Source organism: Lineus longissimus, chromosome 12, assembly GCF_910592395.1.
Source record: "Lineus longissimus chromosome 12, tnLinLong1.2, whole genome shotgun sequence".
Lineage (NCBI taxonomy): Eukaryota > Metazoa > Nemertea > Pilidiophora > Heteronemertea > Lineidae > Lineus > Lineus longissimus.
This window is the reverse complement of record NC_088319.1, coordinates 10,601,030-10,628,314: the sequence shown is the minus strand read 5'-3', so window position 1 is coordinate 10,628,314 and position 27,285 is coordinate 10,601,030. Positions and strand designations below refer to the sequence as shown.

The following is a 27,285-nucleotide window of genomic DNA, read 5'->3' as shown; positions in this document are numbered from 1 at the left end:
TACCGATCGATTCACCTGACAACGTGTGCCGGTGCATTATCTCCAAAGCCTTGTTTGTATCATCGCTGCCAAGCGACCAATGTGTACTAGCGGCAGACGTCACTCACCAAGTGGGGATCGATATTATGACGTCAGAGGGGGTATTCCTGTTCGTCTATTTTTAGTACTGTGGATGGGAAGGATGATGAATCAGAATGTTGTGATGACGTATACAATGCGGTGGTAGAGCCAAAACTGATTCAGCCAGGAATATCCTGAAAGACTTAATCATCGCTTTTTGATCTGGATTGATAATAATCATGACAAATCTGCTTGATTGCCAAAAGAGTCTCGTGATCGATTTGCATGTAACAAAACGGATGGCCAAAACCTCGGTTTCGCCTCGGTTTTCGTCTACATTTTAGCACTACCCTCGCGGTTTTGGTTTAAGGAATAAATACCGAGCTGGCGGTCATTGGTTGTATATTCTAAAATACCTTGGTACCGTAAAGTCAACTTTTAAATGGAAAATGCATAAGCCTCGTTCTGAGAGTGGAGTGTTTTGGACACGCAACCAAGATGCTCTACCAAAGTTCCCTCGGGTTGCACTAAAATGTGGAACCATGCACACAGCTCACTTCAGAAGTTTGAGGCTCTCAAAACACTGCTTCAAACACAAATCAGCCAAGGAAGCATCAACCACCCTAAGTTTTTTAATGAGCACTACACATATTTGCTGAGAAAAACGCTCCAAATAGCCCATTTGCGCGGATTTTAGCGTCACTTGAGCGAGCCGATCCGGACTTCCTATACGGGCTGCCGTAACATAATGTAAACAACGGCGCTACCGGCGCTCCGGGCAGGCGATGGATGGAATTTGCCAAATTCGCACATATTCAAGTTATTTCGTGGCCTATCTTTTTAAGTTTGAGGTATTTTAGAATAGAAATTGAACCCTCGGCTTCGGACCTTGGTTGAGTTACCAATACACTCTCGGGTGGAGCTAAAATTTCGTCCAAACCCTCGCCTGTCGGCTCGGGTTTGGACTGTATTTTAGCTCCACCCTCGAGTGTCTTGGTAACTCAACCAAGGTCCTCCGCCTCGGGTTCAATTCCTTAAATCAAGACCGCTCGGGTAGACCGAAAATGCAGTCCAAAACCCGAGGCGCTTCGCCGAGGGTTTTGGACGTAATTTGAGGTCTACCCGAGCGGTCTTGATTATACAACCAATGACCGACAGCGAGGTATTAATTTCTATTCTAAAAGGTTTCAAAATTAAACAAATTAAATACGATTTGAAAGGTATATATGTTCCGTTTCGTCAAAGAATGATCCAGCCTGGTGTCCGGAACTCCGCCATATTGTTGCTCGTGAAGATGACGTCACGCAGCAAGGGAATTCCCAGTCAAGTGTCGTGATTTCCCGAGGCTCCTGACCTCGAAAGAGTCCTCGGGTATCCTCCCTACTTCACAAATCCCAATATCGGGGAATACTTCAAAATCTCGTGTTCTTGACATTGTTTTGTGGGGCTGAGTCGTTGCTTCTTGGTGAAAATAATTCGTCTGCTAAAATTCAGAATTTTATACCTACCCAGGCGGTCATTGGTTACGATACCAAGACCGCTCCGATTAAAACGAGGCGTAATGTATTTTGTATTAGAAACAATGATATACTGTGACTAAGGCCTTTTAGAATAGACAGCCAATATGAACTATAAAGCCCTCATCTGCTGCAAGCTATAGAAGTTCACTTGCGCTGATATATAACCTTTGGTCGTCCTTGGGCCTATAGGTCATAGATTCAATGGAAAATTCCTCCCTGAAATATATATGATATCGTACAGTGTAAATCAGAGGTCCCCATTGAACTGTTAGAAAAGAAAAATCATTATTCACATCTTGATTTATTTGAAAGTACTCAACTATGAAAACATGAGTACTGGTGTTGACTTGCTTTGGAAATGCGATCAAGTAGTCCTTTCCCACACAGCGGTAGGTCCTTCTCCACATGGTTTATCATTCATAAATACTTGAATTGCTGCTGTTGTGGCGCATTGTATGTTTAGTCTGTTGGGTCCAATCACATTGGCCCGCAATTAGTCTAAACCGACGAGGTCATGTCGACTGCCAGTCGGTCTGGCCTGAAATTTGTCAACGACTCACTTCACTATAAATGAGACTGGCATCCTCCAACTACGAGTCGGTCCTAAATACATTCAGTCATTGTGTGCGTGTTTTTAAGAAACGATCCAAATGCCTGGATGGACTGGGAACATTTCTCTGATCAACACTCAGTTGCCAGTCATACATGTTCGCAACCTTGAGATTCCGGTTTTTTTCACTCCTTTGTCATAAAAAAATATCGAGAGGCGGAGACTACTTAATAACACCACTGGTTTACCAGAACGCATCCCTCCTTCCATTAGTTTTCTTCTTGAATCCTACAGGCTCTTGAAGAGAAGGATGACAGAACAGTTTAATTAGAGAAGCAGCCCCATTACATTTCAGATATTGACGCCGACATCACAATAATGTAGGGTTTGGATTTTTAAATGAGATAACCGCCTTGATTGTAAACTCGCATTTTCAACTTATAGGGTAGTATGGGGTAATTGTAGCCTCGGTTTATTTGTAGCCCGTGCATTGTTTGATGCATGGGGAAATCAATCAATATCATAGGCAGGGGCTACATTTAAACCGGGGCTACAATTACCCCATTTTACCATAATTCCCAAAGAACTCGCATTTTTGTTGACAACTCGCATTATCCTGCTCGACCCGCATCTCGCATTTTCCCATTCGCAACTCGCATAAACAACCCTTTAAATATTCAGTACACTTGTCCTTTCAATATGGTTGTTGTTGTTAGTTTATTATTAATGAATGATTTGTGTGGAAAAAAACATTACAGTATACAGATACCTAACACGGTACAAGGACAATAATTCTATGACGTTTGACGGCCATCTGGCGGTTGATGTATTTCCCGTGTTGATGTTATCATCATCGGCACCATCCTTATTTCATGTCGCAGGTTTTTGTTATGGTAGTTTGTAAATGTTGAAACGACTACCTTTTATTATCATGAAAATGACTGGACAAGCATCCTTCCCGGCATACTTCTGAGAAATCCTCAACGGGAACAGTTGGGGTATGCAGTTCGCCATGACAACTTCATCCATGGCGTACCAGGATATTATCAACCCCTGTTCAAAGGACGACGTTTCCTTGTTTGCTTAAAATTGAAAAAAAAATGTTTTAGAATCAGATTGATGTAGCTTCCTGGTCTGCGAAAAGCATTAACGTGGAGTCAGACTGTTTTGACAAGTCTTCCTTATCTGCAAATCTATTGACAGGCCAAGCGTAAATGTCGACTGGGACGAGTCGAGAGTTTCATACCCATTTGATAATTGGAGTTTTTTTTCTGATTACCAGTGACCATTTTGCTGATACCGTATATACATGTATAGCCCTTAAACAATCGTTGTGTTCCCGCCACCCCGCGGTAACTAAGCTGGTTGCGTACACACGACTCAGACAATATTACAACGAATTAACATTGGAATGTGAACCTTTTGATCGAGCCCTGATTTGCAAGGGTCTACAAGTACAAAATTCTTCACATGTTGACCCTTTTCTTTATATGTGTGTACTGACAGTGTAAATCACATAATAATACCTGTCCATTATTAATGTACTGGTTGGCGACCTTCCAAACGGCTTGTAAGTGTGTCTGGGATGAAGGAATTCACGCCTTTGAGCGAACTCCTGGCAGTACATGCGAACTTTGCAGATAATGTACTTGCTGTTATTCTTTCCCAACCAGCTATCAGCAACATCCTACACGACCATCACTTTCTCCATATATATAATACCGAACTTTTAGCCGTGTACTGCATGCCAACTTATCAATCAATTTACTTCTCTAAACTTATACCATCAATCCTAAAGTCTTATCCTTTCAGGATGGATAATATGCACAAAGACAGTAGATCGGCATGTGATGATGAACTGCAAAACGACTGTGAAATTACATCCAATGGTTATTTTCTACTACTTCTCTTATAGAAACTACATGTACTGTGCAATGTATTTTTACTATTTTCATCGTTTGTGCAATAGATACATGTACGACCAGATTAGTTGTTTTACGAATACATTTTAAGAGCGTATTATCACTGTCATTGTCATTATTTCATTGTCAATAAAATACACGTAGTTATAGAGTTTCGGGAGGGAGTACAGATATTTCTAAAGCCATAGATAAGCAATAATAAACGTCAGAATCTTCATCTTCATGATGACGTATTTACTACGAAACTATATACATATCACGATCGATTTCGGTTCAATTTTGAACCCTCTTCTGGTGACAAGTAGTTAATTTTAAAAAGGCTAGTGTTCATGTACATGTAGTGGCAAATTGAATAATTTTTCTTCTCCGCGTTCGATTGACTTTTTATGTCTAAATAAAATTGAATTCTAATTTTTTTCATTATGTTACAGTTTGTGCATGGGCCTATCAAGGCTGAACTGTCAAGGAAACGCCCTTGATAGTTGAGCGCCCCCTGCCCATGACAAGTGATACACAAAACTGCTTTGTCACAATGCCTTATCAATTGTGGGGCATTTTCTGAACTTGTACTTGGCCGTGCAAGTCACGAACGGAACCGCACTCCATTGACGTAAACACCTCTATTGACAAAGCTTACGATTTAGGCCTAGACCACGAGTGAAGCGATTGGCTAAGATTTCTTGAATGGTTGATTCATCTTTTCTGAATACCAATGAATGGTTTGACGAATATCCTCTCCAGGTATTTTTACTATGTGGTTGCGTGGGCGCTGGCGGGAGTTGTTGCCAGCGGTAGCCTAGCCTGGATGAGTTATTTACCAACAAAGGTAACTTAGCCTATCATATCTAGTAGGCCTGCTTGTGAATGCAGTGTACCGTACATCACACTGTCTGGCATGTTGGCATGAACGCACCCCCGTAACCTCCTCGATGATTACCTATACCAGAGTAACCAGCCGTATACGCGTGTACATGTATTAGCATGTATAGGCCTATATACATTTTGCAAGGATAATGATATTGTAATGATGGCGACGATAATCATAATCATAATGATGGCATTAACAATAAAGACACTGACAATGATATCGATCATGATAACGATAGTATTAATTGTTGAAGAGTTGGGATTATTTATGATGATACTATTTCGATAAAGATGTCAGTTCGTGAAATGTTTTGCTTACGGGGTTGATACCGTCCATCATGGCTACGCCCCCGCCTGCAATTCAAAAACTGCAACAGCTAAAATGATTCGTGTCTCAAGGCATCTGTGTCAGACTTTGCTGTGATGCCAAAGAACCGGGCCACCTTTCAGCATATTCAAGTTGCACTAGATACATACTCTACCCAAAGGCAATGCCATAACAAACATCCTTCGGGATACCTCATTCGGAGACAATATCCGACAAGCATACTCCGGCACTGTGATGGTAGTGTGGTGAGGCGGTTGAATCTCATGCCTGTTTTAGAAAATGTCTGACGGACAAGTTCCACGAGTAGTGCCCTCAATTTCTTGTCGCCAATACCGCGGCCAACACTCCATGCAGCCGCTTAATTCCATATCTTGACGTATCGGCCACAAACATGATAAACGACATCCTAGGGGGGACTACCCGGATCAAGAGACGCTGGATACGGAACTCCCCGCGGGTGAGGCAAGGTACTGACTGTGACCGGGTCACCGGAGAGGGGGCGGTCCACCGGTCAGCTATTCTTAGCGCGTGACACTCAACTTTCCTTCGAAGTTCAAGCAGCGTGATTCAAGATGTCGCCGGTCTAAGTGATTCATCGGGATTCCGAATCTGATCGCAACCAAAAAGGTCCTGGGTGCGAACCACACAGCATTTTACAAATCTCATTTCTCATTTTACAAGATTTCATTTCTTGATTTTTGCATGATTTCTCGTTTTACAGACACCCATTTTCTGAGCTTTCACATCCAAAAGGATCTCAATTTGCGGCGTACTTTGCATGCGTGTGTTTTGTCAGTCACATCTTAAATGATATCAATTATCAAAATGTCTTCAAACATCCTCGTATAACCAGTGCCTTTTAATACATTCCGCCTCTCGATATTTCAATATTTTGTATCTATGACGCAGGAGTGAAAAAAACCCTGAATCGTAGGACAATCTTTAAATGGCATTCATCTCCCCATTGCAGAACTCAATAAGCCTTTATGATCATTAACCATAAGTCTTTTTGAAAAATGCGGAAAAGGGTGTTTTAAGTTCTGAAGAAAATTCAATGAAGTGTCGAGTTGAATTGTAGTTTATTCTTTTTTTATAAACTTTGTAAATGCACTGGTATGGCACTTATTCTAGTGTCAGTTATAAAGATGACCCCCAAGGTCTATGTATTTCCCAGGCCTAGGAATGTCGTATTGAATATATCTACTTAGGCCTATGAAAAAAAACTGGAATAATTTGAGCAGGTAAACAAGCTAATATATCATAGACTGACAGGTTGGTGCGTACACTCCGGCGCATGTGGTCGTAGTGTGGTGAGGCGCTCCTATTAATATACTTAAATAATGTCTGCTTTGGAGAATGGTGCGGAAAGTGAGTGTAAAAGCAAGGCTTGACGTAGACACCTATGTAACTGACTGTAGAGTGTGTATAGTTGACTAGGTAAAGTTAAGCTGATACAGGATCGAAGTGCAATATTAGTGCAAAAGGTGCATATACATGTAGGTATATGTTGGCCGTGTGTTGGCGTGGTGGCGTAGGCCGCAACCACGACTGCATGGGTAGGTGTAGAAGTAGAAAATGTGCCCCTGGAATAAGTGTCCGGCCCAATTGTATTCTGACAGATCATGGTATACAGTATATGACATTCAAAATGCTAAGACTGACTGTTGCCAATCTCAGGCTTGGGCTGAAAACTGTTCAGACGTTGTTATTTAACTGCATTTGAGATGCGGTATACAGATGTAAATTTCATTCATTCGTTCGGTCTTTCGTTCGTTCTCTCGGTATCATATTCAGAGCACCATCCGGGCGTCCAAGTACGATTCCGGTCAAATACGCCTCTAACTTCACCATGCGAAGATCTTCATCTTTACAAACGGTCACACAGTATAACACGTCCGACGTATATATATATTATATATTCAATATCTAACTTGAAAATATCGGTGTCCCAAAACGGCCTAAGTGAACCAATGTCCGCCCCCCCCCTCTTCCTCTCCGAAACAGAGAGCAACACACTATCGTCTTTCATCATCGCAAGTTGATGAACAGTGGTTTTTGACACCCTGAATGCTAATCTAGACGCCATTAGCTGACTAATGAAGTGTCTTGCGCTAGCTACTCCCCGTGGACGCGGAGGGTCAGTGGAGGGCCAACATCATCAGCGCATCATGCCAATAAGCAGGCTTTGCAATCCTTGTGCGAGGGGGCTCTAAGTACCAAATGCATTTGAATCATTGAATAACCGCAAGTTAATTGAGAAGGTCTTTCGTTTTTAATTCCAAGACTTTTCAATCTCATCACAGGTAGTTTTCATCACTTTTATGAACGGAACAGATATCTATTCATAAAATAATTATTGATTTGCGCTCTTTTCCGAAAGTTCAGTTGACATTACAAAATATGCATGTAGATATAGTTCATCAACTGTTGAGTTACAAATGGGCCAAACTCCACCATTTTTAACTGATTGTGCTGACCCTCTGTTAGACCATGCCATGAGACGTTTTGTTTTTTTTATGATGAAGGTATATAATCTAGTAGCCCTCCCACCGCTGTTCCACCTTTTAGACATACGTCGTTGCCATGACACTATCCCACACGTGGGCATCACGTGACTATTCCCTGGAGCAAAAACAATAAGAACTGACATTCACAAAAAGGCGAAATTCCTCTGTACAAAAATAACCCTACACTACATGTACACTTGTCATTCGGATGAGAGGAAATCATTTTCTAAAATAAATGAGTGGGTGTGTGTAAAACGTGCCCGGGGCTTCGTTCCATCAGGTAAATGTCAGGGGAGGATATAAAATATGAAATGATTGCGTGGTATTTAAGAGCGTTTCTCGATCAATATTTGGTCGATCTAAATCCAGAAAGTTTCATCTGATAACTTACTGAAGGAGCCGATATGATATTTATAGGATTTTTTTATAGGATTACAATTATTTGCATAAAGGGCATCCTCATACCGATGAAAGGGGAACGAATGACCTTCAAGGTCATCCAGACTAATCTCAGGATGACATTTGTGAGCCACTTGAATGATTTGCGAAACCTCACTATTGCATGCCTCTGGCCGTTCTTACCATTTCCTGCATGGTTTACGCACATATTGGTAATAGTCGCCGATCTCAGCCGCTCCTCCCGCCGACCCGGCCTCCATTTACCGAATAACTCGATGTCCTTGACAGGGAAATATCTGTCAATATGACGCATTATTCAAAGGGTCAGAATAGATCAATGCTAGAAACAATGGCACGCCGAATGTCCACTTAGGGCATTAATTATGGTTAATGATCTTTTACTAGGGAAGTTTTATAAACTACGGTCTGTGACCTTAAAACAAGTGATTTCATGAATGGAAACTTCGCTTTATGCTCAACAACATCTTTTTTGGGCGTGGCACTCATTCGAAGCACGTTTTTCATCGCGTTGCCTCTGGTTTATTATAGGTTTACTAGTTGGTACCCGTCCTACGGACGGGTTGTACTGGTACGGGCGTTGTCAATTGAGTATTTCTTTGAATACCCACTGTCACTACCCTGAGACGTCAAGTTAGCCCAAGGTCTGCTGATTGTCGCATTCCCCGAGACTTCTCACCGAATACATATCCAAATGACCGAAGACAGATATAGATGCGCGATCCACGGCTGACTCGAAAAATGAAAACGGGGTGGTTTACCTTGGACAGGCATGGATGGATGGAGTTGTCACAGAATCATCAATATCTGAGCAAAAAACACTTAAAAAACTCGGGAAGATCCCCAAATATTCCTGGTTTCGGTGGTGCAGCCGCAAGATAGCAGTGACAGTAACACACATTGGAAAAAGCACGTCAGTCGACCAAAGGAGTAAGCTGAAATGCGTTCCTCAGCGAGCAGCCCGCTTCCAGGAATTTATTATAGATTCCTCTTTGCCGCTTCAAGCCTATCGACCCCATGGCAGCCGTTTCGTGGAGGTCGATGTTAATAAGATATTGCATCGATAACCCTTTTGAGAGAGTAGAACAATGGGAATTTAGGCCTAGGTGGGAACAGGCTTTGTTAAAAGACAATAGACCGTGTATTGGACGAGGTCTGAATTCCTTTAACTGCTACGTGAGAGGCGAAGTAACAATGTACACGTTCATCGTTTGTTATAAGGTACTTGTAGTTCCGCTGTGTGGAGTGGACCAATCACAATTTCCGGGATATCGTACCAAATTTCGTGGATCCCTGACATTCCAGGCCACGCTCGCTCTTAGAAATTGATGATTTTGGAGCTTCTTAAAAAGAATTTTCGGTCAACACAATGCACCCCGCTAGAGGTTTTTTGGTGAAATGAATAACCCCTAATGGTTTTTGAGATCGTGAAGAACCTCCAAGGCCTTGTCAATTTGCCGAAAAACCTCTATGACTTGAAAATTTCTATTGGAGGAAAAACCATTGAGGTTTTTCTAAAAGCCCAACCCTTTTATTTTTAAGAGTGCAGTCAGTTAATGAACGTCCAGCCTGAAATCCGATGTATATTTGCACTAAAGCAAAGCTTACTGTTGCTATTAGAAGAGCCGCCTGAAGCTTTTTGATCGATTTCGCAATTAATTGATCAAAGAAGCTTTATGATAATTGGGTCAAACCAATATGAATCAATCATTCATTGATCGCATATCATGCATATTGTATTGTCATTGGTGTGACGTCAATACAATATAAAGTCCTTGGACCCGTGACCTCTTTTCGAAATCAAAATGCGCCAAATTTAAAATGCCACATGAGTGACTCAGGTTGGGAGACATCGCGTGAAATATCAAACATGTCAAAGATGACAATCGTCCAGACAGTTTTGCTGCCGAGATCATAATTATGATATGGGCCGATTTCAAGATTTCAAAATCTAAAGCCACAATCTCTAACCAGAATTGTTTTACAGAGATTTACCAGAGACTGAATCTGTAAACGCTGACCATTTTGGCGCGCAATCTGACTCAAATTAGAATGACTTAAAGGAGCAATGGGATTATTACCACGCTGTCTCTTCCACTCTACAGTCCCATCATCCTTTATTTGCCGGTTGAGGCATGTTGGCCCCTAAGGAAAGGCGTTTCGTAGGGGATGATTTTATCAAGGCTTGTCCTCATATAGGCTACCCATTGATAAGACAGAAGAACAATGGGAATTTGGCCCTATTATAGGCGCGAACAGGCTTTGTTTAAGGACAAAATACACGTAGAATGAGATCGTGTTTGGACTTTAGGCCGGAAAACTGCGCCAGTCCGTGCATGCTAGAAAAACGAATTCACTCTGCTAGTTTATCTACTGTGTTGAAACAACTCAAAAATGGGAAAATGACAGCAAAATACTATTTCAGAAGATTTGGTCCGAAACAGGAAAAGAATAAACATATTTGACGTAAAAGAAGCTGCTAAATCCTTAAAATTTTGTTCATGCGCGCATCGGACAAGGCCTTGGTGATTTTTTTCTTAACATCTTTCCGCAATGTTCTTTTTCTATATTGGATTCCTTTTTCAAGACCTGGTGCACTCGCTTTTTTCCGGCAAAACGAGCTAAAGCAACGAGGCTCAGAGAGACTGAATACGCAATCACGGAAAATTACATCCGAGCAGATTTCACAACCCGGCGCCAAGGTTTTCGCACAATACTCGCATTATGCAAAACTACGGAGAAACCAATTCCATTTCGCGCGCCCGCAGTATTATTCTTTAGTCACTGCCATTTCCATGGTTACGTTGGATCTAACAGGTTTGTTCCATGGTCTGCACGCGGTACTTTCATCTAATATTATTACCCTATTCCGTCTGCCAATAATCCACAGACGTTGGCGCGGTGCCAAAGTCAGCTTTCCCGCCATCGGAAAATCGATATCTCGTTGAGAGCGTCGCCTTGGAGACTTCCCGCGTTTTCATGACGATCAAAATACTACACGTCGTCAGGAGACGAAGGCTCGGCTATATATGGCGTAGTGGTTTGTGTGGAAGATGAGATAGACTAATAGAACTGTTATTTTCGTCAGCGGATCGGCCGATGATACAAAGGTCGATGTTTTTCTTTTTTTATAAACAGCTCCGAATAGATAGGCCCCTATTCATATCACTGCCATGCCCAATGCGCAGAATGAAGAATGCCATGCTAATCAAAAGCGTGTCTTGACGGATGCAAACCTCAGAAGGCGCAAAATCTAGGCACCCAGTCACGTTGTCTGTCGATTCAGTAAGAACCTGACCCGAAAGTAACTGTAGTCATTTCATGATTTTACTTTGAAATATTCAGAAAACTATTCTCAAATCGCATCAGGCATGTCACGGAACCCTTTTGAAACATCTAAGCCCATCAATTGAACAACCACATGGTCATCACTCGCTCATCATTGTATAAATTTATCCTCGAGAAGTCAAGACAAGGTCATGGGACGGCCTCATATGCCCCGCCCATTGCTAACCGCCTCGCGGCAGCACCGTGCAATAGCGAAATTCCCACAACTCGGTCAGACATATCAACACGGCCTCGTCCCTACAACTTCATCCTATGTTAATGCACTCACTTTTCGCGATCGATATTCATGGGGACCTGGTTCCCACCATTAGGAGATTTGGCGCGCTGCCAACGATCTATCGATCTCTCGCTATGGAAAATTCCCAGCCGGTAGTAGACGATAATGTATTCAGAGCTAGCTTGTGAATTGATTCCACGTTTGATTGCACTTTTATACAAATACCATGAAATGAGATACTACATGATTGTATGATATTTCTTCGGTCATGCGTCAGGTCATGCGCGGGGGTCATACGTCAGTCTCACGAGTCATTTTCACGAAATTAAATTCTCTCAATAATTTGGCCAAAAAATCGTGTCTACAGCAAAATCTCTCAGAAAGACTGGTTTTCGGTGATAAACGCGCAACCCCCCCCCCCCCCCCCCCCCCCACACACACGCAGATACCCAAGGGGTCGCGTGCGTGTTCCAATTTCCTTTGAATTCAAAAACCGGGTGTAAAATCTCAGATAATATAAAAAAGTGTCATTTGAAACATGGAGGTATTATTAATAATACCTCCATGTTTGAAATAACTCTTGCATCTTTTTAAAAAGCGTGCAAGTCATTCAACAGTGCGACTAGGTGAACTCCTTTTCCCTGTTACATCAACAAATTATCCCTGAAATTTAAAGCATTCAACTGCATACATTTCCTCAATTGAAACCCAATATCGCCCCTGCAAATTCATGTTATTTCGAGTATACGTTAATTCTCATGGATACATTAAATCATGTTCATTCTCATGTGCACTCGCATTCCAAGCCCAGTCGATAGTCACAACATAAACATGGCACGCTGCCAAGTCTGGGCGTTCGTTTGACGTCACGATTGGACTGGAATTCGTCCAAATTATAATTGGCACATGACTGTGATTAAATTTAGCATGTTATCAAAGTACATGTATATAACTTTCGCACAATCATTGTGATACCACCTTAATTCCTCCCCTAGTTCTCGTACATATTTATATAATAAGAAACAACCATTCCAAAATAGACATCCAAGCGCGAAGAAACTTGCAATGGGCTTGGTGTTTCAACGGACTGTGGAAATTTATATTTAATGCGTATTTACATATATTTGGAAATCTCATATCATTTTCAAATTTTAAATTTTTGAACAAGTCAAATAAAGCAAAGAAGTCATTTATCTTCAGAATGACCTGACGTACAAAACCCTATAGTCAGTGGGACATGCATGCAAACTCGGGTATATTTCATCGCAACAGAATCATACTATTAAGACCTCGCACTACATTCAGCAAACTTTTCGAGGGAAATCTTGCCAAGTTGGGCCAGTTTATGCCTGGTCTATCACGGAAGACATACATTGTTCCTCTTGGACCTTTTTGAAAGGATCCGAATTGCAGGGCTTCACCTTTCGCTTCATTCATATAACATCCTGAGAGATTCAGGTTTTTCACCCCTGCATGCGTAATTATTCGTTTTAAATATCGAGAGGTGGAGTATATTGAAAACCTGGATGCTGACATACATTGTAAACGCATTGGTAAAGACGGAACAGGATGGGTGGAACCGAGGGCGACCTAACTGAGAGTATGGCAGCCAAACCCCCGCCACTCAGAGTATCTGCGTTTGGTCGCGCTTGTCAGAAACTCCTCCACGAATTTGGTGGGAAGGAAGTAAGCGCCCGAGCACACACAAGCGCCGGGAATTCAATATGGCACCCCCGGGGAAGCAATTAGAATTAGGACTGCAGCAATGCATTATTTGCACGAAAATTAGACCTGCAATTAAATCTGCTATATTCGGCATTGTTTTGGCATGACCGCAGACTACTAACCCACATTCCCAGCCAAGAGGAGAATCAATTTTAGTAACAAGACGTGCAGACTCATGTAATGTCATTAGCCCAGATTTCTCCGTTATACATACATAAAAACAAGACGAACTGCATTTGGTTGTACTTTTTATGTGTCTTAATGCACAAAGGTACATATGCCTTAAAAAGAATCGCAATTCAATATATGTACTTTTCTCATCGTTTAAAAATATCTCGGTAGCTCATAATATATTTCGATCAGTGCCTGTGGACGACTGCTAAAGATTTTTACCCTTATGTACCGTAATTAACAACAGTGGGAACATCATGACGATTTCTGACTTATGTGTTGTTAACGTTCTTTATGACCACGTGCCAGCTTCCCGGCGTGACCCCATTGTATCCACAACAATAGACAATGTATAAGTACGTAATACCATAAAGAATTTTCCGGGCAAATTAGCGTCCATTCAATATACATGTACATCTCTGACTGAGTCATCTTCCGATGACCAACAGGTTTTGCTCAAATATGGACATGGGCATACAAGTACATGTTTTCAAAAATCGTCTTAGATACAATCTGGAGGGCTGAGGCCAAAGATTCAAAGCCTCAGATTCCTTTTATCTTTTGTGCATCATAACAGAGAGAGTTAAGTCTCGTCAGAGAAATGGCAAAGCAAAATCACACTCTTAAGGTCACAGAAAATGAAAGTTGGCAAAGCGCCAAATCTCTTTCTTTCCGCTTTAGCAACCTAATTGGCGCAGCACTACTGCGCGCCAACAAAATGAATTCAGTGTTTTGAATGCCAAAAGATATTCAATGTCGCCTCGCTCATAAAGACATCTATGATTATACACAAATAATCCGTTACTGCCAGGTATTTTTTATTCAGATATGTGTATATCAAATAAAAGCTCGTTAGTGCTCAATACAATTTTTTTCTTTTGACAGGTATTCAATTTTTTACATTGGGAAGATAGGACAAATCCGAGTGCAATGCAATATCTGAACATACCATGACATATTATGCAAGCTTTGTCATGTTGCTTTAGCTTATGCGCATGTTATCGCATGGACTGTTATGTAACACTAACAGTTGAATGTCAGAGTCTCATTTCTTTTCCATCTATCTTCTACTAGACTGCAACTCACGCATGCGCCTCACGATCAAAACATTGGCAGAATTCCAAATCGCCTACAGACGATATCGATTTTTCATCAAACACCGAAGGGATACTGTGCTAATTTTAGAAATACCAGTTCGAGCGGCTGCAAGCAGCTTACCGCTAATGGAGTCAGGATCACATGACGCATAGTTAGTTGCCATAGTTACTATTTTCCCGCGTATTTGCATGCGTCCTCAGCAAGGCGTGTTTTTTTCAACATCTCTGTAACCTTTTCCTTGATATTTATAGAGTCTTTGTAGCTTATGATATTTAAGGCCTGAAATATGTTGCCACTATCTCCGATACATCTACTTGGCAGATATGGTTGTTTAAAGATAGCACCTGAACTGAAGCGAAGCCGACACTATTTTCCTCTTCATCGAATTATACCAGTGGTGACACCTACCAGTAGACGTACTACCTAAAGTTCCCGCCTTTCAATATCCCGCGTCAAAATATTGCGTCAAAATATAAACATTCTTTTACAATGAATAATTATCAAGGGCTAATTAAACATTCTGAGTTATCAAAATCTTTGAAAAGAGGACGGAAATGGGCCCGAATACCTCTTGATGTGTACCCAAGACTTCCATGTCTGTGACTCAGCGCATTCATGTTTATACTTATTTCCGTGATACACTTTTTTAGCCCCTACGGACAGTCCATTTCGTCTTCCTATTCGTACTGGCTCATAGTGAGTGGCGAGGCCGGTCTACTTCGTCCGGAGTGTGATAATTTTAGGCCGACAGTGTTTTACTAGTTTGTCTCGGTGTCGTCTTGTATCGATGTTTGGAGGGAGGGTTCAGATGGCGATCCACAAAGTAAACAGACCACTGACGTCACGAAACTATTGACTATTTGTGGGTGTGTCTTCTCGCGATCCTTATTAACTTTCTGCTAAGAGCTATTCAAACATTCTGTCCAAATATATCTCTGCTGTATATATTTTTGTATATATTTAGCCTAAATGAAAATAGAAATGAAAATAGAAACATGTTTATAGTGGAGTGATCGAGTGTTAATTGAAATCCTAACCCACATCGATCATAATGCCCCGTGATTGGTGATCGATGTGTGGCGGGTTATATAGTCAGTATCACCAGCAATTCCGTTACTATTGCAAAAAACTAGATGTTTTAGAATAATCATGTTTATTTGCACGAGCTGCGTCCAATAGTCATGTCCTCAAGCCGGATCACCGGCATATTTTGTTGGAATTATATTTAGGAGTATATGAAATATGTGAAATTCCTGTGGATGCATGACAATAATTATCACCATGTGCGCTGTCAGCAGTGACCCGAGGCTGACCCTTGCAAACTGCACGAGGCCTCATCACACCAGACCTAAGTCTCCTCGTCAATAGCCATAAATAAATCTTCTGCTCATCTCAATTCCGGAAGGCGTTTCCATGATTGTTGAATTAAACACACATCCGGGTTCTAACTGTGGGGACCGGACATTCCGGACGCAGACAGACGACCGGCCTCTTTCCTTCCGCAACTGAAGACTTTTAATCAAATTGGCTATATTTTGTGGCATTTGTGGGTTCTAAAAAGCCAAACTTGAAGAGTTGTTCAAGTATTTCTCATACGACAGCCCGAAAGGACTTCGGAATATTGTGATAACAAGGTCGACCGCTCAGAAATTATTGTAAAAAGGTTAATTACAAATAAAAAGGGAAAAATGTGCGTTCCCACACCGGGAATCGAACCCGGGCCTCCTGGGTGAGAGCCAGAAATCCTAACCACTAGACCATATGGGAATTGCTGCAATACCAGATCCCAACGTGCAATAATAAATTATTGATCAATGACCGCGAGTCACGTGGCATTACTCGTGCTTCAAGAATGAATAAAAGAACTACCTTGTGGTGAGAAAGTGAACCTTTCTCTGAAGACACCCTGTACTAAGTCTAAGAAGGACCAACTTGGGTCCTTCGTAGAGAACAGAGAGGTTCCCTACTCCGTTAAACAATTTAATTGAACGAACAGGATTTCAAAAATGTTGCTCAATCATAAGTGCGCATTTAGATACTTTAGAGTCAGTCTTTATCGGGAAATGTTCCGGGATTTTAAAACAAAACCCATGCCGGAATTTCCACATTATTTTGGACTCGAACCAAGTTTTTTTTATTCATTTTGGAATTGGACCAATTTTTGCCGTCAGTATCAAACCGAACGGTAGCTTGCCAAGAATCACATGGTCATTTCCCAACACTCATTATAATTATGAAAACAAAAGTAGAACTAAAAATAGAACAAGGAAACGATTTCGTTAATTTTAGTACTTCGCCTTATATATGTGGCAAGTGATTTGAAATGTTGCCAAGAATGTGACTGTTTACTAACATTCAAGCCGTTACCAAAGGGTCATTCATAAATTATCATACGTGCTGCTGCCTATGATCAGAGTGTTCAACTGAAAACACCGTTCTCTGGAAAACTGAAGCCAACAACTTTTTTGTCTGATTTCCTTAATTTAATCATTGTAGGCCTAATGCATGGGAAGCTGTGCATCTTTTTAGCTTCGATCCGCTACGCTGTATGGGCCGGGCCATGCAGCGCCGGTGTGACGGGGATAGTAGTCCTAGGGCTGATAGTCCGTGTATCAATAGCCCGCATTGCTAAATGTTTTGGTTAGGGTTAGCGGTACAATAGATCATGCTGCTTAATTGGTCAAATACAATGCTACCAGACTATGACTCCAGGGGGACTATATCCACTGTCACATGTTACCGCCGCCCGTCGTCACCAGTGTCTCTTACGAGTAACCAGCCTAAAGGCTCGGCACCTTAGTATTGGAGTAACCACTGGGACTATCATATTTGAAACTTGATGTAAAGCTAGGGAAATTTCCTTCTGGACCGAATACGGTCCGATATGATTCTCGGTTTGGCCACCAGGTGGGAAAATGTTAAAACACAACATGTGTTTACATTACGTTAACGAATGGTCGAAATATCACGCGTAGGTACGTGATAGTACGGGTTATTGATTTGACCTACATACCTTTCAAGGTCACAGACATCAAAGTTCGTTGTTGACTGGTCATCCATCGTCCGTTAGCTTCTGACGCCACATCACTTATTGACCGATCAGAATCAAAAGTAACTTAAGAAATCAATGCGTTGTCTCACTGTCCAGCAGGGCTTTTATATGTGCAATCAGAATGTATTTTCTCTGATATCATGAATTAAAGCTGTTGCTGCCAAATATTCTGATGCACTTAGAGCCTGATATGGCCGGCGTGGCTTTTGATATCTAATTATTTCGCTAAGCCCTGAAACCTGTAGGTTGGCCAAATTGTAACGAAAACCCCCAAAAACTTCAGACCCCCAAACTCTGAAATTTATGACCTGCCAAATATTCTATTCATTTATGCCCTGGGTGAGGTCTTCCTTCTCTGCAGATATTAGGCACACGAGTAAGAAAAGTTATGGCAGTCATGACTAATGATAATGCCTTAAAATCTATTAGTGGTGTAGCCCTGTGAGGTTGCGCCAGGCTTAGTGGGACGGTAAAAACGACTAATTCTATCAGAGAGAAAAACGCGTAAATGAATTTTCGCACCTCAATGTTATTGAAAGTTTAATCAAAAGACTGCTTTTTATTACAAAATGATTTAAGTGATGGAAAAGGATGAACAGCCCATTAGAATTGAAAGGTGTGAATATATATTTCTCACTTGATTTCTCAGATATCAAGTTCCATAATCCAAAGCAAACATATTAAAGCATCTTCTTTCTGCTAGAGTATATTTTTGCCTCCATTGCACGTGTATTACAGAAAAGATGTACACAAATGCATGCAGGAAGAAATGTGCAAACTATAAAGCGATTTATCAAAAATCTTCTTAAAATTTAATATACATGTAGTTGTATGTATTGAAATATGTGTCTCCATACTTCATCGCCAAAGCTTTCAAAGTTTGGGGTTGGTCTAACTGTCGGAGTAAAGAACATCAATTCAACCAAAAACCTTTCAAGAAAAACTATCGAGGCGTCATCTATATACAGTGATGGAAAACAAACCATCCGCGTCTCTCATGCCTGTGCATGATGTGATGTGATGTCACAGCATGCTGTGATCGTACGAATAGAATGCGGATTTTTATCATCCTTTAGTGGTTCGAAGTCAATGATACATCACTTTCGTTTATTCTGCATAAGTTCCTGCAACTCCTTCTCACTCTTCCCAAGCCGCTTCAGTTTTTCCACCATGTGAATTTTGCCCGCCATGTCCTTCAAATCGTCACTGGTCAGCCGCTCCTGGTCCATTGTATCCCTCTCCTCGAACAAACCTGGATATGTGTCTCCATACTTCATCGCCAAAGCTTTCAAAGTTTGGGGATGGTCTGACTGTCGGAGTAACTGGACTGTGTTGCGCCGCGCTGATTTCCTGAGAAAGTTCTGTGTGACTGCCACGGTGTCTTCGACGTTGAGGACCGCGTGCCACCAGCCTTCAGGCATGAAGATAACGTCACCTACAGGATAGAAAAGCGAGTTCGTGAGTTTGTCACGGGGTACAGCCACGGTCGTCGGTATATCGTCTTCCAAGGCAGCGATTTGAGACTGGGAGGATTTTTTAAATGAAATGATTTTCACGCTTTTCGTAGGACTCGGGAGTTACATGTATGTACATGTCCACTCATAAAAATAAAGGTTTTGAGCTTTTGAAAAACCTTCAAATATTTTTCGGACAACACAAATATGTAGACCGTAGAGGTTTTTCGGTAAAATGAAAAACCCCTAATGGATTTTGAGACTCCAAACAACACCTGAGGGGTTTTCATTTCTCTACGGGATGCATATTTGTGTTGGCTTGAAAAAACATTTAAAACTTTTTCAAATACCTTTATTTCTAAGAATGTAGCATACATAGCATAGGCTGGAGAGCATATCTTTTGTGTTTCAAGTTGGTATTAAGCTGGTGCAGTCAGAACCTAGCTATTATACTAAGATGAGCCTGAGCACTATATGCATGGCCTTGTCCGGCGGCTAGGCATCAGACAACGCCAGCCTTCGGGCAAAAAATACCACAACCATTACAGAAAGCCTTGGAATCAGAGTGCCAAGGAGCCACACACACTGACCTGGCTGTTGTATACACTCCTGCGGCTTCAGTTGAGGCTTGATGTAAGGCAGCGTCTGGGAGAACCACAAATATGGGTTGTCCACACCTTCTTTGTCACCGTATGCCTGTTTCCTCAGGTCATTGTGGCGCATTCCTACAGAACAAATAAATACGTTAATGATGGACAAAGGGAGTTTTCCCAAAGCCCCCGAAACCTCAACGTGAACGACTATACCCCGCCCATTGTTCGACATTGTTATCATGAGGTCGAATAATGAGATATGCGTTCATGTTGGCGTTTCGTGGGCTTTGCGAAAACTCGCTATTGACAGTTTCCTATTCCAGCAAGATCCACAAGGGATGTGATCAGATGAGAAGATAATAGAAAGGTTCAGAAAGCCTCAGCTACGGACGACGAAGTACATATGTATCTAAATGACTGTAAAGGTATTTTATCGGCGAATTGTTTGTAAAAATTCGCCGATTCTTCTTGGTTTACGAGTGTTGCGCCACGAGAGATGTTGACACCAAGTGACTTCGTCGCTCGTACGGATTGCGAAACCTGCCTATTAATGCTGAAGACGATGACGAACATTCGAACAGGCTTCAAAGTGTCCGGCGAATGCAATTCTTTGCATAAACTGGCTATTAAAGTGAGTTGCCACGTGGTCGCTTTCCTTTGGTTAGATCGCTTGAGGTTTGCGGAAGTAGCAGTGCAATGTCCATCGTTATCTGAATTGAAACGGCAGTCATCTCCCGTGGTGTTAACTAAAGGCTGCTTTGGGATTGTTGGCCCCGCTCCCTCCGCGCTGGCAAACCAATCACAACACTTACCTGGGACGTAGTAGGTCTCTGGTGGGTAGGTTGCCCATCGTTTCTTCCCAGAGACGAGCGCGTTCCACGCAGTGGTGTTGACGGGATCGATGTGCCAATAACTCCCACTTCTGGTTGGGGCGATGATCAGCCAGTGCCAGTCCAATCTGGTGAAAAAGGAGGTCCAGTCGTATTACGTAATGAACAAAGCACCACTTTGAATCAAAGCAGATGTAAGACAGCGGAGAGGACACTAACTTGAATCAATCGGGGGCGTAGGTAGCTTCTTGTCGAGATGGGGCAAAAGGCTCTCTGGGGAGAGGAGAGCAAAATGACCCTTTGTGAAATCTTTCGGCCAAAATCATGGGAAAAAGCCGATTTTCTGGTGACCTCTGGAGGGACAATTTGCCCCCCTCTCCTGCGTCCTGCGTATCCCCTCTAATTTGGCAGTGACTTACCTGGCCTTATGTGGCAGAGCGTTCAGCATGTCCTGTTCTTCCCTGAACAGTTCGGGTACATCATAATCGTCCCTTAGCTCTGGGTACAGGTCGAGGAAGGAGCGCATGAACACCATTGGCTGGGAACTAGAATAGAAGTGAGACTGACGTAAAGATAAAGGTATTATTCTACTTTCAATATTGGTCCGCGACAACTGGCAGAATTGATGCTGGAGGACTGAACGCATTTTTCCTCGTTCGAGTTTGAAGTTGCTTTCGCATTTAGAATGAAAAGTTCTATTCCAGACATGACCTACCAATGTCCGATGACCGAAAGATTTTAGATAGAAATAATTATCGTGAATACCACGAACTTCCGGCTATGAGCCCGGCACCCTAACCCAGTCTCCAGCCTCGTCCCAAGTCATTGCGCCTCCGCCAATTCCTGACGCAAGTTGGATTGTAGTGACCGGAGCGATCGACCACCCAAATATCACAAGATCTCGCAGGGAGGCGAGTGGTCTTACCAGGCTGAACCAGTCTCCACTGGAGCTAACATGTGACCTGACTGCCTACATGTGAATATGTCGTCATGACATATCATGAGCCCAGAGCTCATCATCAGCCATGGAGGGACAAAATGTAACATAATTGCCTACCTATATCGTCGTGACATATCATGAGCCCAGAGCTCCTCAATTAGTCCTGGGCGGACGGGCGAATCCCCAATGGGCAGTCCATACGCCGATAATCTCGCATCGTCTTTCATCTTTGTGACGTTCCACCTGGAAAAACAAAAAATGTTCAGGTCAAAAATAAAAACAAATCTTTATTTCCAAAGCTGTTGAAACACATTGTGATCTCTGCGGCAATTTGTGCCTGCAGTGGTTACCTTATCGTCTTGTTGTTTTTTTATAGCTGATCGTTTTCGACTTGCTGCGCCAAAAATGCAAGCCCGGACATCGCATCCGCCGGTCATGCCGTGTCCGCGGTTACGTCTCGAGCCAGTGACCAAAAGTCGAAAGGGCAAGCTTACTTTTTGTGTGCCGGCCAGTGTCCTGTCACCCCTCTGATGATACAGGCTTTATTGGTACACTTCTCATCAAACTCTAATCTAGAGGGTTTGTTCAGGATGGGTATCGTGCATTTGACCTCTGCCAGATTCCCAAGGTCAATATTTCTGAACTGGTTTTCCTTCTTCTTGAAGTATTTTTTGGCTCTTGAGATGTGTTGATGGGCCTTGCCTTCTCCTGAAGAAGAAACAAATCTCAGAATGCAAGAAGTAGAGACATCTCGGCAGTTAGGCTGCTTGTCGAATGGGTTAACACATTGATACCCACCTGTTCGCCTGGTTACCCTGGCCAGTCAGTTAGCATTCTGGTGGTTCATACTGGAGTATAGCAGCTTCAATTTTGGACAGCGGTAAGGACTCTAGTGGATTTGGCATACGGTCCATCACCATCAACCTATACCGTGCGTAACATCTTGACGTGTGGAGGGGCTTCTCTATCGGCATGATCGGAGACGCACGCAGGTCCTTGGTCAATTCAAAAGGCCTGCGTGGTGAATGTCATCCTTTACCTTCATAAACCTCATGTCCAATGATCTTGAATGTTTCGCTTCTTAATTCAATCTGTTCGCTGTCGCAGTCTACTCCTATCTGGTATGATCCGGTTGGAATCTCCCTGGGGACGGTCATTGGTATCTTCAGCCGACCTAGAGGAAGCTTTTGTGCGTCTTTATCTTTTAGTATTTTGGTGTAGAATGTGGTCTCGGTGTCCTGAAATAAGTCGAAACGATAAAACAAAATTATAACGAAGGGTAAATCCGTCATCAGAGGACGTTCCAGAAGACGTAGAGTAGGCAACGTCTCTTTCTTACGATTTTTTATGTTCTTCTTCGTCTCTGGGAGTTTTTGTAAATCCCCTGAAACGCCAATGTGAACGCCTATCCCATTGTTCGGCCTCCCAATAACTATGTCGATCAGCGGGATACGCGTTCGCGTCGACGTTTTGAAGGGTTTGCGAAAACTTCCTCATAGGATACATACGTAGTGCGTACTAGACATTCGCGTTGGTGTTTCGGGGTAGTGCGAAAACTCCCTAATGTTCTCGTGGGAATGTGCCACCAGTGAAGCCTGCTTCTTCAGGCTTAAAAGGCCCGGATGGTATGCGGTCCCCGGGATGCGCCCCGGGTCGATACGTTCAAAAGTTGAACCAAAGGACAAGGAGCGGGTTCCCAAAGACATACCCAACCTTTGGTTTTAAAAAATGATACAGAGGAAACAAACTGCAATATCTTATACATGTACTTACGTTATCATCTTTCTGCAGTAGACTGATCTCCCATACGCAGTTGGGAACCTCTGATGCCCGCCAGACCAATGACCTTGGCCTCCCGTCAGCCAACCAGATGACATCATAGTACGGATGTACAATCTTTTCCCACCTGGGGCGCTCTTTTTCATATCCGATCACTGGTTTCTTGTAGGTTGATACTGATGCAGCGAACATGAGGACGAGGATGGTGCAGACGAAGATATTTGCGGCTCTCATTTTGGGTCAGAAGTTTGAGCTATGATGTAACGGGGCAAGGTCTCGGAGCAGTGCAAGGTAAAGCAAGTCAACAAATATGAATCCTTGTCTTGTTTGTTGTCACAACTCAAACGAACCTACCATCGATGTCTTTCCAGAAGTCTCCGTAAACATCACACGATCGCCAGAGAACCTTGTCTCAACTGTACAGTAACGTACGGTTGGACGTGCCAAAAGTCAGCAAGCCTTTGAGCATAGGGTCATACTTGGTCGTGGACGAGATTTTCTGATTCCTTAAAAATCGAAACTAGGCCTACCAATAAGATTAAGCTACGTTTACAATCCTTTAAACAATGTGGTAAGGCTTATTTTACACTTGTAACGGTCAGCTGTGCTAAGACCTTTCTCTGCGCAAGGGTTTATTTATTTATTGTTTTGAAATTCTCCCTATAATCTTATGGCAGGGCCTACAAAACCACTTACGTGTCGTGATATAGTTTCACTTCTGTTGGGTACTTCACCAAATCCCTTCTTCATACAATTCTGGATTAAACGCGTGCCTTTTGGTTTATTCTAAGCTCCCGATTTGTAGGTTCGGGCCTGCGCAGACTTCTGACTGGTAAATCTTTGGCCAGAACATAGTCAGGAGGGTCACTTGTTTCCAACGGCAAAGTGGAATGTGAGACGAGTCTACTCCAAACAGGTATGTCACATCCTTACTCCTCTTTATTTCCTTTGATGAATTCAATTCAGACCAATGTCCAACGCACGACCTTTGGGGGAAAAGTTGCCCAAGTGCTGAGCAGATTCAACTGGAGTAGTTTGCCGCTTTGGACACCGCAGGGGCAAAACTTCACTTGGCTCCAGCGGTTTTTATGCAATTCAGTGTTTCATGCTAACGTTTGGTTTGCATCAATTAATGATCTTTGCGCCTCCTACCAACTGCGCTATAGCGGGTATATATCGTGAATAAGCAAATACTCGCTAGGGCTGTGAGTAGTTCTCCGCGGCGGAAAACCCAGCGGAAACCCTGAGAGTAGAATCATGCTTTTGAAGGCAGAGTTGCATGGTTTGGACTATAGAAAAGATCGAGGCCCCATATTTTGTATCGTTGATAAACTGTTGGGCAAAATGGTTGTCACCCCTGCGATGGCAGATATGATTCCATATACATTTTTAATTTATTTTGATATGGTAATGCGTAAACATTAATGAGTGGAAACTTTGCAGTTGTACACACATGGTATTAGCGGGTGTTTTTGGACCACAAACTTGCACATGTTTGCCATCAATTGCTTATTAATTGACATTTTATCTACGGAGGCTCATCAGGGACCTATACTATGAAAAACATATTTGTCATTGTTTCACTCTGTTCCCTCCATCTGACCAGATTTGATTGTCAAAATTGATAGGAATTGCACAATTGGGTAATTTCTCACTGCTTGCATACCTAATATCGTGTATTGCCCCCACGGGCAGCAATGAGCGCTGCAATTCGTCGGGACATGCTTGTAACGAGGCTTTGTATCCTTCGTTGGGGGATTTCGCCCCAAATACGGACAATTGCATCACCAAGGTCGGCAAGGTTCTGAGGCTGAGGGTCCAAATTTTCGAGTTCTCTGCGGATATGGTCCCACAGGTGCTCTATGGGGTTCATATCCGAGCTGTGAGGAGGCCAGTCCAGACGGTTGACGTCTTGTTCGTGCAAGAAATCGTTCACTATTGCTGCTCTGTGGGGTCTGGCGTTGTCGTCTGCTAGTGTCCAGTTGTTGCCGAAGTGGGCTCTTGCTTCTTGCAGCACGTGATCACGGAGGATCTCCAAGTAGAGGAGACCGTTTACATTTTGCTCTGGGACGCGGACTGCAGTTTTTCCATGATAATGACTGGCGCCCCAGATATGGACTGAACCACCTCCAAATGGAACACGCAGGCCTACACAGTCTTCCCGAAGCTGCTCGCCTGGTAATCGACGAACTCTGACCCTGCCATCAACACGGAACAGCAAGAAACGGGACTCGTCACCAAAGACGATGTGGCGCCACATTTCGTCCGGCACGTCAGCATGCGCTCTCGCCCACAGAAGCCGTCGACGTTTTGCCGCATCTGTCAATTTTGGACAGACTACCTGCCTTCTTGCATGCTACCCGGCAGCAATCAGCCTACGGTTTACCGTTGTCCGACTAGCGTCAGCATTATCCAGGTTGTGCCAGTCATTGCGCAGCTGTGTCGTCGTTTTCTTAAGATCTGCACGGCAACGACGCAAGAGATGACGGTCGTCTCTTTCACTAGAGATGCGAGGACGACCAGTAGATCTCCCTACGTTAACATTACCGTCCTGTCGCCACTTCGAAATCCACCTTTGCACGTCCTTTCGAAAGTCCCATCACTTCGGCGATGGCGCCAGGACCTTGCCCGCTGCGCCACCTTCCAATGGCCTCAAATCGCTTAAGTTGGCTGTATGGGCCGGGCATGACAATTCTGCATTGGCTGGTCAAGAAAATCCAATAGGATTGCGTTGGTTAACCAGGAGAATGCACGAACACCTAGTCGGCTGTGGACTAGGCATAGGACCGAAAGGACATGGTCAGCAGAAACACTCCTTTTATAGTGTCTTATTACATCACACGACTGCCATACCCTGTGACGAAATTGAATTAGGTCACTCATGTCAATTTCAATCTAAGAATGAAAGAAACCTGACCTTGATTGTGGAGAAATATGGATATAAACCTGAAACTCACAATTTTCTATAGGGGTGACAACCATTTTGCCCAACAGTGTATTAGGCATGTTTCGCATACCGTACGAACGACGAAGTACGAACATCCGTCGCATCATCAGGTCTTGTGGTAATGCATTTACTAGTAAATCATCTTCTATATGATTTATTTTCCGAGGAATCGGCGAAACGTCAAAAAAGTAGTCGATAAAGAACATATATATTTACACACTGTGTACGTCGTTCACTCTTTCCTACCATAAGATAGGGTGACCTTAGCCCAAAGTTGGATGATCGTCCCATGCATTTTCCACCCTCCAGCTTGAACCTTCTATTTCGACTCAAGCACTTCAGCTTCTAAAAAGATGTTAAAAGATAACCCAGTAAGCTGAACATATAATAGTTTATTCTAAAACACCCGAGTGAGAATATTTCTTTTTCATACTGAATAATGTATATAGTCTCGTTTTCACCACAGAGGTTTGGGTGAGACAACCATAAACGCTTGGTTTGGTGCAAAATGTGGAAGAATTTCAAATGCACTTAAAACCACATCATTCTATATCTAATTTGAGATGTTTTAGAATAGAAATTGATACCTCACTGTCGGTATTGAGTGTCTCACAAACCGCTCGGGTGGAGCTCAAATATTGGCCAAAACCAATAACGGTAGGAGGCAACTGGAAAGCAAGGAAGAGGATACCAGTGTTTTGCACTGTCGAATATTTTGCAATTTAGCATGGCACTTTTTAAATACTCGATTTTATTTTTTCCGTCAGACATGTCAGATGGTGAGACGACATGACGTCGTGCTTATCTACATGCACTGTGTCCGGCTTCCGTGATTAATAATAAAGCGTCAACTTCCGGTTGGGGAATTCCGTAAAAAATGTTTTTATTAATTATTCTTATCTGGATAATCTACATGTGTCGAGAAGCATTGGACGCGTTTGACAGTACATTCAACACCAT

The 27,285-nt window shown here is 42.7% G+C and overlaps 1 protein-coding gene and 1 non-coding gene across 2 annotated transcripts; both read right to left on the bottom strand.

The window, feature by feature from the left end:
* Nucleotides 1-16,425: 16,425 nt before the first annotated feature.
* On the bottom strand, nt 16,426-16,497 carry Trnae-cuc (transfer RNA glutamic acid (anticodon CUC)). Its single transcript has one exon. It is a non-coding gene; the product is annotated as a tRNA-Glu (tRNA).
* Nucleotides 16,498-18,753: 2,256 nt separating this feature from the next.
* On the bottom strand, nt 18,754-21,836 carry LOC135497408 (uncharacterized). The gene is made up of 5 exons (XM_064787295.1): nt 21,717-21,836; nt 21,079-21,204; nt 20,642-20,787; nt 19,827-19,961; nt 18,754-19,217 (listed from the first exon to the last, which is right to left on the bottom strand). Exons 1-5 carry the CDS (start codon nt 21,824-21,826, stop codon nt 18,880-18,882), a joined length of 855 nt encoding a protein of 284 aa, XP_064643365.1. The 5' UTR covers nt 21,827-21,836; the 3' UTR covers nt 18,754-18,879.
* Between the last annotated feature and the right edge of the window lie 5,449 nt (nt 21,837-27,285).